This window comes from Gymnoscopelus braueri (genome assembly GCF_963280865.1).
Source record: "Gymnoscopelus braueri genome assembly, chromosome: 21".
NCBI lineage: Eukaryota > Metazoa > Chordata > Actinopteri > Myctophiformes > Myctophidae > Gymnoscopelus > Gymnoscopelus braueri.
In genome coordinates this window covers 337,883-350,918 of record NC_137623.1, presented here as the reverse complement: position 1 = coordinate 350,918, position 13,036 = coordinate 337,883, and the positions used below count along the sequence as shown (strand labels likewise).

The 13,036-nt window shown below is 33.7% G+C and overlaps 1 protein-coding gene across 1 annotated transcript in view; it reads left to right on the top strand.

Annotated features, from left to right (window-relative positions):
* The window catches only part of LOC308077319 (uncharacterized protein), a 173,749-nt gene that overhangs the window by 64,318 nt on the left and 96,395 nt on the right, over positions 1 to 13,036 (top strand). The window contains exons 27-34 of the mRNA XM_080417959.1: positions 76 to 155; positions 341 to 481; positions 666 to 770; positions 1,237 to 1,340; positions 1,511 to 1,697; positions 10,326 to 10,409; positions 12,259 to 12,342; positions 12,684 to 12,815. Coding sequence (XP_080274085.1) covers positions 76 to 155; positions 341 to 481; positions 666 to 770; positions 1,237 to 1,340; positions 1,511 to 1,697; positions 10,326 to 10,409; positions 12,259 to 12,342; positions 12,684 to 12,815 — 917 coding nt within the window. The remainder of the gene's footprint in view (positions 1 to 75; positions 156 to 340; positions 482 to 665; positions 771 to 1,236; positions 1,341 to 1,510; positions 1,698 to 10,325; positions 10,410 to 12,258; positions 12,343 to 12,683; positions 12,816 to 13,036) is intronic.

Here is a 13,036-nt window from a genome sequence, read left to right as displayed (position 1 = left end):
GTGTGTGTGTGTGTGTGTGTGTGTGTGTGTGTGTGTGTGTGTGTGTGTGTGTGTGTGTCTGTGTCTCTCTCTCAGGTCCAAACCCAAGTTGAAGTTACGCATCATCAACCAGAACACTGTCTCTGTGCTCCAGACCGCTATGGACACACCTACAGGTACACACACACATTAACACTTTATTTATGTCCACACACAGGGAAAGAGTACACGCACACACAGTAACCAGTGTCTCTCCACACACACACACACACACACACACACAGTAACAGTGTCTCTCCACACACACACACACCACACACCAGACAGACAGACAGACAGACAGTAACAGTGTGTCTCTCAGGTGAACTGGATCAGATGGAGGAGGTGAAATCTGACTCCAGTCCAGAGAGAGGCCCCGCCCACGATGATGATGTCACCAAGGGGCTGGAGGAGGAGCTTACCGATGGCAACAAGAAGAGGAAGAGGAAGCCATACCGCCCTGGTGAGGCCACGCCCCTTTAACTACTTAAGCCAAACCCCTTTGACTACTTAAACCACACCCCTTTTAACCACGCCCCTTAAGCCACGGCCCTTTAACTTATTAAACCACACCCTTTTAGCCACACCCCTTCAACCCTACTATACTTTTGTGTGTGTGTGTGTGTGTGTGTGTGTGTGTGAGACAGGTATCGGGGGCTTCATGGTGAGACAGAGAGGAGGTAAGACAGGTTCAGGCAGAATCAAACGATGTCGGACGGATTCAACAGAGACACTTCCTGTTGGAGATGAAGGTTTGTTTACCTTTCCATGAGCATCTATGTATCTATGGCACTGCTCCTTTAATCCTCCTGTTTGTAACAATCAGCCTTTATATTTGTATATATATATAATGTATGTATATTACTAACCCTTTATATTGAAGGATAATTATATTATAATATTATATATTATATTTATATTTAAGGATAATTATCAACTAAAGGAAAAACAAGGGGATTGGCGGGTTTTTAAAGGGAAATGCCACTAATTTTCAACATTGAACTATGTCTTTAATACACCTTATAGCTGGTGTGTGGAAACTGTGATGACCTCATTAGTACTGTGATGACCTCATTAGTACTGTGATGACCTCATTAGTACTGTGATGACCTCATTAGTACTGTTGATGACCTCATTAGTACTGTGATGACCTCATTAGTACTGTTGATGACCTCACTAGTATAGTAATACAAAACTGTGTGTTGTTGTTGTTGTCAGGGTGGGGGGACACAGCGCCCCCTACAGATCAGACAGAGAAGGTGAAGAAGAGATACAAGAAAAAGAAAACAAAATTGGAGGAGGAATTCCCTTCTTACCTACAGGTACACACACACACACACACACACACACACACACACACACACACACACACACACACGTACACATCCACATCCACATACACATACACATACACACACACATCTCTCTCTCTCTCTCACACACACACACACCGTTCAGTCCAGTCTGTAACGTGATTGGTTGTTTGGAACAGGAAGCGTTCTTCGGACGGGACCTATTGGACCGCAGCAAGGAGCTGCAGGAGAAGAGGGCGGGGTCAGTCGTCTCTCAGGACCAATCGGGGAACAAGGAGGAGCCCAAAGGCCCCATCCCCATCCTCCAAGGACACTCCCCCTCTGCTACCATGGCGACCGTTACAAACAGGAAGCAGGGAACACTCCGTAAGTTTCTCTTTTCTTCTTCAATGTATTCTTCATACTTTTCTTCTTCTTCTTCTATTCAACGGTCTAGATGTTTTAAAACCGTTCTTTTCTTCTTCTTCTGTTCAACGGTCTAGATGTTTTAAAACCGTTCTTTTCTTCTTCTTCTGTTCAACGGTCTAGATGTTTTAAAAACGTTCTTTTCTTCTTCTTCTATTCAACGGTCTAGATGTTTTAAAAACGTTCTTTTCTTCTTCTATTCAACGGTCTAGATGTTTTAAAAACTTTCTTTTCTTCTTCTTCTATTCAACGGTCTAGATGTTTTAAAAACGTTCTTTTCTTCTTCTTCTATTCAACGGTCTAGATGTTTTAAAAACGTTCTTTTCTTCTTCTATTCAACGGTCTAGATGTTTTAAAAACTTTCTTTTCTTCTTCTTCTATTCAACGGTCTAGATGTTTTAAAAACGTTCTTTTCTTCTATTCAACGGTCTAGATGTTTTAAAAACGTTCTTTTCTTCTTCTTCTATTCAACGGTCTAGATGTTTTAAAAACGTTCTTTTCTTCTATTCAACGGTCTAGATGTTTTAAAAACGTTCTTTTCTTCTTCTATTCAACGGTCTAGATGTTTTAAAAACGTTCTTTTATTTTTCTATTCAACGGTCTAGATGTTTTAAAAACGTTCTTTTCTTCTTCTATTCAACGGTCTAGATGTTTTAAAAACGTTCTTTTCTTCTTCTATTCAACGGTCTAGATGTTTTAAAAACGTTCTTTTCTTCTTCTATTCAACGGTCTAGATGTTTTAAAAACGTTATTTTCTTCTTCTATTCAACGGTCTAGATGTTTTAAAAACGTTATTTTCTTCTATTCAACGGTCTAGATGTTTTAAAAACGTTATTTTCTTCTGTTCAACGGTCTAGATGTTTTAAAAACGTTATTTTCTTCTGTTCAACGGTCTAGATGTTTTAAAAACGTTATTTTCTTCTTCTGTTAAACGGTCTAGATGTTTTAAAAACGTTATTTTCTTCTTCTGTTCAACGGTCTAGATGTTTTAAAAACGTTATTTTCTTCTTCTGTTCAACGGTCTAGATGTTTTAAAAACGTTATTTTCTTCTTCTGTTCAACGGTCTAGATGTTTTAAAAACGTTATTTTCTTCTTCTGTTCAACGGTCTAGATGTTTTAAAAACGTTATTTTCTTCTTCTATTCAACGGTCTAGATGTTTTAAAAACGTTCTTTTCTTCTATTCAACGGTCTAGATGTTTTAAAAACATTATTTTCTTCTGTTCAACGGTCTAGATGTTTTAAAAACGTTCTTTTCTTCTATTCAACGGTCTAGATGTTTTAAAAACGTTATTTTCTTCTTCTATTCAACGGTCTAGATGTTTTAAAAACGTTATTTTCTTCTGTTCAACGGTCTAGATGTTTTAAAAACGTTCTTTTCTTCTTCTGTTCAACGGTCTAGATGTTTTAAAAACGTTATTTTCTTCTATTCAACGGTCTAGATGTTTTAAAAACGTTCTTTTCTTCTTCTGTTCAACGGTCTAGATGTTTTAAAAACGTTCTTTTCTTCTTCTGTTCAACGGTCTAGATGTTTTAAAAACGTTATTTTCTTCTATTCAACGGTCTAGATGTTTTAAAAACGTTCTTTTCTTCTTCTGTTCAACGGTCTAGATGTTTTAAAAACGTTCTTTTCTTCTTCTGTTCAACGGTCTAGATGTTTTAAAAACGTTCTTTTCTTCTATTCAACGGTCTAGATGTTTTAAAAACGTTCTTTTCTTCTATTCAACGGTCTAGATGTTTTAAAAACGTTCTTTTCTTCTATTCAACGGTCTAGATGTTTTAAAAACGTTCTTTTCTTCTTCTATTCAACGGTCTAGATGTTTTAAAAACTTTCTTTTCTTCTTCTTCTATTCAACGGTCTAGATGTTTTAAAACCGTTCTTTTCTTCTTCTTCTATTCAACGGTCTAGATGTTTTAAAAACGTTCTTTTCTTCTATTCAACGGTCTAGATGTTTAAAAAACGTTCTTTTCTTCTTCTATTCAACGGTCTAGATGTTTTAAAAACGTTCTTTTATTTTTCTATTCAACGGTCTAGATGTTTTAAAAACGTTCTTTTCTTCTTCTATTCAACGGTCTAGATGTTTTAAAAACGTTCTTTTCTTCTTCTATTCAACGGTCTAGATGTTTTAAAAACGTTCTTTTCTTCTTCTATTCAACGGTCTAGATGTTTTAAAAACGTTATTTTCTTCTTCTATTCAACGGTCTAGATGTTTTAAAAACGTTATTTTCTTCTATTCAACGGTCTAGATGTTTTAAAAACGTTATTTTCTTCTGTTCAACGGTCTAGATGTTTTAAAAACGTTCTTTTCTTCTGTTCAACGGTCTAGATGTTTTAAAAACGTTATTTTCTTCTTCTGTTAAACGGTCTAGATGTTTTAAAAACGTTATTTTCTTCTTCTGTTCAACGGTCTAGATGTTTTAAAAACGTTATTTTCTTCTTCTGTTCAACGGTCTAGATGTTTTAAAAACGTTATTTTCTTCTTCTATTCAACGGTCTAGATGTTTTAAAAACGTTCTTTTCTTCTATTCAACGGTCTAGATGTTTTAAAAACATTATTTTCTTCTGTTCAACGGTCTAGATGTTTTAAAAACGTTCTTTTCTTCTATTCAACGGTCTAGATGTTTTAAAAACGTTATTTTCTTCTTCTATTCAACGGTCTAGATGTTTTAAAAACGTTATTTTCTTCTGTTCAACGGTCTAGATGTTTTAAAAACGTTCTTTTCTTCTTCTGTTCAACGGTCTAGATGTTTTAAAAACGTTATTTTCTTCTATTCAACGGTCTAGATGTTTTAAAAACGTTCTTTTCTTCTTCTGTTCAACGGTCTAGATGTTTTAAAAACGTTCTTTTCTTCTTCTGTTCAACGGTCTAGATGTTTTAAAAACGTTATTTTCTTCTATTCAACGGTCTAGATGTTTTAAAAACGTTCTTTTCTTCTTCTTCTATTCAACGGTCTAGATGTTTTAAAAACGTTCTTTTCTTCTATTCAACGGTCTAGATGTTTTAAAAACGTTCTTTTCTTCTTCTATTCAACGGTCTAGATGTTTTAAAAACGTTCTTTTATTTTTCTATTCAACGGTCTAGATGTTTTAAAAACGTTCTTTTCTTCTTCTATTCAACGGTCTAGATGTTTTAAAAACGTTCTTTTCTTCTTCTATTCAACGGTCTAGATGTTTTAAAAACGTTCTTTTCTTCTTCTATTCAACGGTCTAGATGTTTTAAAAACGTTATTTTCTTCTTCTATTCAACGGTCTAGATGTTTTAAAAACGTTATTTTCTTCTATTCAACGGTCTAGATGTTTTAAAAACGTTATTTTCTTCTGTTCAACGGTCTAGATGTTTTAAAAACGTTATTTTCTTCTGTTCAACGGTCTAGATGTTTTAAAAACGTTATTTTCTTCTTCTGTTAAACGGTCTAGATGTTTTAAAAACGTTATTTTCTTCTTCTGTTCAACGGTCTAGATGTTTTAAAAACGTTATTTTCTTCTTCTGTTCAACGGTCTAGATGTTTTAAAAACGTTATTTTCTTCTTCTGTTCAACGGTCTAGATGTTTTAAAAACGTTATTTTCTTCTTCTGTTCAACGGTCTAGATGTTTTAAAAACGTTATTTTCTTCTTCTATTCAACGGTCTAGATGTTTTAAAAACGTTCTTTTCTTCTATTCAACGGTCTAGATGTTTTAAAAACATTATTTTCTTCTGTTCAACGGTCTAGATGTTTTAAAAACGTTCTTTTCTTCTATTCAACGGTCTAGATGTTTTAAAAACGTTATTTTCTTCTTCTATTCAACGGTCTAGATGTTTTAAAAACGTTATTTTCTTCTGTTCAACGGTCTAGATGTTTTAAAAACGTTCTTTTCTTCTGTTCAACGGTCTAGATGTTTTAAAAACGTTATTTTCTTCTATTCAACGGTCTAGATGTTTTAAAAACGTTCTTTTCTTCTTCTGTTCAACGGTCTAGATGTTTTAAAAACGTTCTTTTCTTCTTCTGTTCAACGGTCTAGATGTTTTAAAAACGTTATTTTCTTCTATTCAACGGTCTAGATGTTTTAAAAACGTTCTTTTCTTCTTCTGTTCAACGGTCTAGATGTTTTAAAAACGTTCTTTTCTTCTTCTGTTCAACGGTCTAGATGTTTTAAAAACGTTCTTTTCTTCTATTCAACGGTCTAGATGTTTTAAAAACGTTCTTTTCTTCTATTCAACGGTCTAGATGTTTTAAAAACGTTCTTTTCTTCTATTCAACGGTCTAGATGTTTTAAAAACGTTCTTTTCTTCTTCTATTCAACGGTCTAGATGTTTTAAAAACTTTCTTTTCTTCTTCTTCTATTCAACGGTCTAGATGTTTTAAAACCGTTCTTTTCTTCTTCTTCTATTCAACGGTCTAGATGTTTTAAAAATGTTCTTTTCTTCTATTCAACGGTCTAGATGTTTAAAAAACGTTCTTTTCTTCTTCTATTCAACGGTCTAGATGTTTTAAAAACGTTCTTTTATTTTTCTATTCAACGGTCTAGATGTTTTAAAAACGTTCTTTTCTTCTTCTATTCAACGGTCTAGATGTTTTAAAAACGTTCTTTTCTTCTTCTATTCAACGGTCTAGATGTTTTAAAAACGTTCTTTTCTTCTTCTATTCAACGGTCTAGATGTTTTAAAAACGTTATTTTCTTCTTCTATTCAACGGTCTAGATGTTTTAAAAACGTTATTTTCTTCTATTCAACGGTCTAGATGTTTTAAAAACGTTATTTTCTTCTGTTCAACGGTCTAGATGTTTTAAAAACGTTCTTTTCTTCTGTTCAACGGTCTAGATGTTTTAAAAACGTTATTTTCTTCTTCTGTTAAACGGTCTAGATGTTTTAAAAACGTTATTTTCTTCTGTTCAACGGTCTAGATGTTTTAAAAACGTTCTTTTCTTCTGTTCAACGGTCTAGATGTTTTAAAAACGTTATTTTCTTCTATTCAACGGTCTAGATGTTTTAAAAACGTTCTTTTCTTCTTCTGTTCAACGGTCTAGATGTTTTAAAAACGTTCTTTTCTTCTTCTGTTCAACGGTCTAGATGTTTTAAAAACGTTATTTTCTTCTATTCAACGGTCTAGATGTTTTAAAAACGTTCTTTTCTTCTTCTGTTCAACGGTCTAGATGTTTTAAAAACGTTCTTTTCTTCTTCTGTTCAACGGTCTAGATGTTTTAAAAACGTTCTTTTCTTCTATTCAACGGTCTAGATGTTTTAAAAACGTTCTTTTCTTCTATTCAACGGTCTAGATGTTTTAAAAACGTTCTTTTCTTCTATTCAACGGTCTAGATGTTTTAAAAACGTTCTTTTCTTCTTCTATTCAACGGTCTAGATGTTTTAAAAACTTTCTTTTCTTCTTCTTCTATTCAACGGTCTAGATGTTTTAAAACCGTTCTTTTCTTCTTCTTCTATTCAACGGTCTAGATGTTTTAAAAACGTTCTTTTCTTCTATTCAACGGTCTAGATGTTTAAAAAACGTTCTTTTCTTCTTCTATTCAACGGTCTAGATGTTTTAAAAACGTTCTTTTATTTTTCTATTCAACGGTCTAGATGTTTTAAAAACGTTCTTTTCTTCTTCTATTCAACGGTCTAGATGTTTTAAAAACGTTCTTTTCTTCTTCTATTCAACGGTCTAGATGTTTTAAAAACGTTCTTTTCTTCTTCTATTCAACGGTCTAGATGTTTTAAAAACGTTATTTTCTTCTTCTATTCAACGGTCTAGATGTTTTAAAAACGTTATTTTCTTCTATTCAACGGTCTAGATGTTTTAAAAACGTTATTTTCTTCTGTTCAACGGTCTAGATGTTTTAAAAACGTTCTTTTCTTCTGTTCAACGGTCTAGATGTTTTAAAAACGTTATTTTCTTCTTCTGTTAAACGGTCTAGATGTTTTAAAAACGTTATTTTCTTCTTCTGTTCAACGGTCTAGATGTTTTAAAAACGTTATTTTCTTCTTCTGTTCAACGGTCTAGATGTTTTAAAAACGTTATTTTCTTCTTCTATTCAACGGTCTAGATGTTTTAAAAACGTTCTTTTCTTCTATTCAACGGTCTAGATGTTTTAAAAACATTATTTTCTTCTGTTCAACGGTCTAGATGTTTTAAAAACGTTCTTTTCTTCTATTCAACGGTCTAGATGTTTTAAAAACGTTATTTTCTTCTTCTATTCAACGGTCTAGATGTTTTAAAAACGTTATTTTCTTCTGTTCAACGGTCTAGATGTTTTAAAAACGTTCTTTTCTTCTTCTGTTCAACGGTCTAGATGTTTTAAAAACGTTATTTTCTTCTATTCAACGGTCTAGATGTTTTAAAAACGTTCTTTTCTTCTTCTGTTCAACGGTCTAGATGTTTTAAAAACGTTCTTTTCTTCTTCTGTTCAACGGTCTAGATGTTTTAAAAACGTTATTTTCTTCTATTCAACGGTCTAGATGTTTTAAAAACGTTCTTTTCTTCTTCTGTTCAACGGTCTAGATGTTTTAAAAACGTTCTTTTCTTCTATTCAACGGTCTAGATGTTTTAAAAACGTTCTTTTCTTCTATTCAACGGTCTAGATGTTTTAAAAACGTTCTTTTCTTCTATTCAACGGTCTAGATGTTTTAAAAACGTTATTTTCTTCTTCTATTCAACGGTCTAGATGTTTTAAAAACATTATTTTCTTCTGTTCAACTGTCTAGATGTTTTAAAAACGTTCTTTTCTTCTTCTGTTCAACGGTCTAGATGTTTTAAAAACATTCTTTTCTTCTATTCAACGGTCTAGATGTTTTAAAAACGTTCTTTTCTTCTTCTGTTCAACGGTCTAGATGTTTTAAAAACGTTCTTTTCTTCTTCTGTTCAACGGTCTAGATGTTTTAAAAACGTTATTTTCTTCTATTCAACGGTCTAGATGTTTTAAAAACGTTCTTTTCTTCTGTTCAACGGTCTAGATGTTTTAAAAACGTTCTTTTCTTCTTCTGTTCAACGGTCTAGATGTTTTAAAAACGTTATTTTCTTCTATTCAACGGTCTAGATGTTTTAAAAACGTTCTTTTCTTCTTCTGTTCAACGGTCTAGATGTTTTAAAAACGTTCTTTTCTTCTTCTGTTCAACGGTCTAGATGTTTTAAAAACGTTCTTTTCTTCTTCTGTTCAACGGTCTAGATGTTTTAAAAACGTTCTTTTCTTCTTCTGTTCAACGGTCTAGATGTTTTAAAAACGTTCTTTTCTTCTGTTCAACGGTCTAGATGTTTTAAAAACGTTCTTTTCTTCTTCTGTTCAACGGTCTAGATGTTTTAAAAACGTTCTTTTCTTCTTCTGTTCAACGGTCTAGATGTTTTAAAAACGTTCTTTTCTTCTTCTGTTCAACGGTCTAGATGTTTTAAAAACGTTCTTTTCTTCTTCTGTTCAACGGTCTAGATGTTTTAAAAACGTTCTTTTCTTCTTCTGTTCAACGGTCTAGATGTTTTAAAAACGTTCTTTTCTTCTATTCAACGGTCTAGATGTTTTAAAAACGTTCTTTTCTTCTATTCAACGGTCTAGATGTTTTAAAAACATTATTTTCTTCTTCTTTTCAACGGTCTAGATGTTTTAAAAACGTTCTGTTCTTCTATTCAACGGTCTAGATGTTTTAAAAACGTTCTTTTCTTCTTCTATTCAACGGTCTAGATGTTTTAAAAACGTTATTTTCTTCTATTCAACGGTCTAGATGTTTTAAAAACGTTCTTTTCTTCTTCTGTTCAACGGTCTAGATGTTTTAAAAACGTTCTTTTCTTCTTCTGTTCAACGGTCTAGATGTTTTAAAAACGTTATTTTCTTCTATTCAACGGTCTAGATGTTTTAAAAACGTTCTTTTCTTCTTCTGTTCAACGGTCCAGATGTTTTAAAAACGTTCTTTTCTTCTTCTGTTCAACGGTCTAGATGTTTTAAAAACGTTCTTTTCTTCTATTCAACGGTCTAGATGTTTTAAAAACGTTATTTTCTTCTTCTGTTCAACGGTCTAGATGTTTTAAAAACGTTCTTTTCTTCTTCTGTTCAACGGTCTAGATGTTTTAAAAACGTTATTTTCTTCTTCTGTTCAACGGTCTAGATGTTTTAAAAACGTTATTTTCTTCTATTCAACGGTCTAGATGTTTTAAAAACGTTATTTTCTTCTTCTATTCAACGGTCTAGATGTTTTAAAAACGTTATTTTCTTCTTCTGTTCAACGGTCTAGAATCTAGACCGTTGACGGTCTAGAATCTAGACCGTTGAACAGAAGAAGAAAATTATTTTCTTCTTCTGTTCAACGGTCTAGATGTTTTAAAAACGTTCTTTTCTTCTATTCAACGGTCTAGATGTTTTAAAAACGTTCTTTTCTTCTTCTGTTCAACGGTCTAGATGTTTTAAAAACGTTCTTTTCTTCTATTCAACGGTCTAGATGTTTTAAAAACGTTCTTTTCTTCTATTCAACGGTCTAGATGTTTTAAAAACGTTCCATAAGATTTATTCTTCCATTGATGTCGTTGCTTCACATCAATCAAACCATTTGATAAATATAGTTTTATCACCTGACCATGTGTCACTACCAACAAACTGTGTGTGTGTGTGTGTGTGTGTGTGTGTGTTCATCCAGTCATGCATGAAGACACTTTGTTGGATCTGTCTGCCGTCCTGAATACACACCCTATACTGTCTGGACACACAGGTACACACACAGGTACACACACACACACACACACACACACACACACACACACACACACACACACACACACACACACACACACACACACACACACACACACACACACACACGTGTTATGTCTATGCTCCATACAATGTTCTTTTCTTCTTCTGTTCAACGGTCTAGATGTTTTAAAAACGTTATTTTCTTCTATTCAACGGTCTAGATGTTTTAAAAACGTTCTTTTCTTCTTCTGTTCAACGGTCTAGATGTTTTAAAAACGTTCTTTTCTTCTTCTGTTCAACGGTCTAGATGTTTTAAAAACGTTCTTTTCTTCTTCTGTTCAACGGTCTAGATGTTTTAAAAACGTTCTTTTCTTCTTCTGTTCAACGGTCTAGATGTTTTAAAAACGTTCTTTTCTTCTTCTGTTCAACGGTCTAGATGTTTTAAAAACGTTCTTTTCTTCTGTTCAACGGTCTAGATGTTTTAAAAACGTTCTTTTCTTCTTCTGTTCAACGGTCTAGATGTTTTAAAAACGTTCTTTTCTTCTTCTGTTCAACGGTCTAGATGTTTTAAAAACGTTCTTTTCTTCTTCTGTTCAACGGTCTAGATGTTTTAAAAACGTTCTTTTCTTCTTCTGTTCAACGGTCTAGATGTTTTAAAAACGTTCTTTTCTTCTTCTGTTCAACGGTCTAGATGTTTTAAAAACGTTCTTTTCTTCTATTCAACGGTCTAGATGTTTTAAAAACGTTCTTTTCTTCTATTCAACGGTCTAGATGTTTTAAAAACATTATTTTCTTCTTCTTTTCAACGGTCTAGATGTTTTAAAAACGTTCTGTTCTTCTATTCAACGGTCTAGATGTTTTAAAAACGTTCTTTTCTTCTTCTATTCAACGGTCTAGATGTTTTAAAAACGTTATTTTCTTCTATTCAACGGTCTAGATGTTTTAAAAACGTTCTTTTCTTCTTCTGTTCAACGGTCTAGATGTTTTAAAAACGTTCTTTTCTTCTTCTGTTCAACGGTCTAGATGTTTTAAAAACGTTATTTTCTTCTATTCAACGGTCTAGATGTTTTAAAAACGTTCTTTTCTTCTTCTGTTCAACGGTCCAGATGTTTTAAAAACGTTCTTTTCTTCTTCTGTTCAACGGTCTAGATGTTTTAAAAACGTTCTTTTCTTCTATTCAACGGTCTAGATGTTTTAAAAACGTTATTTTCTTCTTCTGTTCAACGGTCTAGATGTTTTAAAAACGTTCTTTTCTTCTTCTGTTCAACGGTCTAGATGTTTTAAAAACGTTATTTTCTTCTTCTGTTCAACGGTCTAGATGTTTTAAAAACGTTATTTTCTTCTATTCAACGGTCTAGATGTTTTAAAAACGTTATTTTCTTCTTCTATTCAACGGTCTAGATGTTTTAAAAACGTTATTTTCTTCTTCTGTTCAACGGTCTAGAATCTAGACCGTTGACGGTCTAGAATCTAGACCGTTGAACAGAAGAAGAAAATTATTTTCTTCTTCTGTTCAACGGTCTAGATGTTTTAAAAACGTTCTTTTCTTCTATTCAACGGTCTAGATGTTTTAAAAACGTTCTTTTCTTCTTCTGTTCAACGGTCTAGATGTTTTAAAAACGTTCTTTTCTTCTATTCAACGGTCTAGATGTTTTAAAAACGTTCTTTTCTTCTATTCAACGGTCTAGATGTTTTAAAAACGTTCCATAAGATTTATTCTTCCATTGATGTCGTTGCTTCACATCAATCAAACCATTTGATAAATATAGTTTTATCACCTGACCATGTGTCACTACCAACAAACTGTGTGTGTGTGTGTGTGTGTGTGTGTGTGTGTGTGTGTGTGTGTGTGTGTGTGTGTGTGTGTGTTCATCCAGTCATGCATGAAGACACTTTGTTGGATCTGTCTGCCGTCCTGAATACACACCCTATACTGTCTGGACACACAGGTACACACACAGGTACACACACACACACACACACACACACACACACACACACACACACACACACACACACACACACACACGTGTTATGTCTATGCTCCATACAATGTATCATTCATTATTATTATTATCTGTCATTCATTCATACATTGATTCATTTTATTATTGTAATAATAAAGTTATTATATGATTGACAGGAACTCTCACACTCTGGGAAGTGAGTGAATGTTAATATCTCTCTTTTCTATCTCTCTCTCTCTCGCTCTCTCGCTCTCTCGCTCTCTCTCTCGCTCTCTCTCTCTCTCTTTTCTCTTTCTTTTCTCTCTCTCTCTCTCTCTCTCTCTCTCTCTCTCTAGCGGGTCTAGTCATTGGTGACCCCTCGTTGACCTTCCAGTCAACAGGAAGTGGTGGGCGTGGCCAGAGAGCTGTACAGGAAGAGCCTCTAGACGCCATATTGAGTCCTGAACTGGACAAGATGGTGACCGATGGTATGCTGTGTGTGTGTGTGTTCAAATCAGCCTCATGGTGGCGCTATATCAGGCCGATTCGTGTTCTTACCTATAACTGCACCGATCTGTGTAAAACCTTTTTGTGTGCACTCCCTAGAGGCCAAGAAAAAACCTTTGCCCTGCATTTTTCACATCTGCCTTGTATAGCACCACCAGGAGGCCGACTTATGTGAAATGCATGTTTTGCTATTACTCCTTCA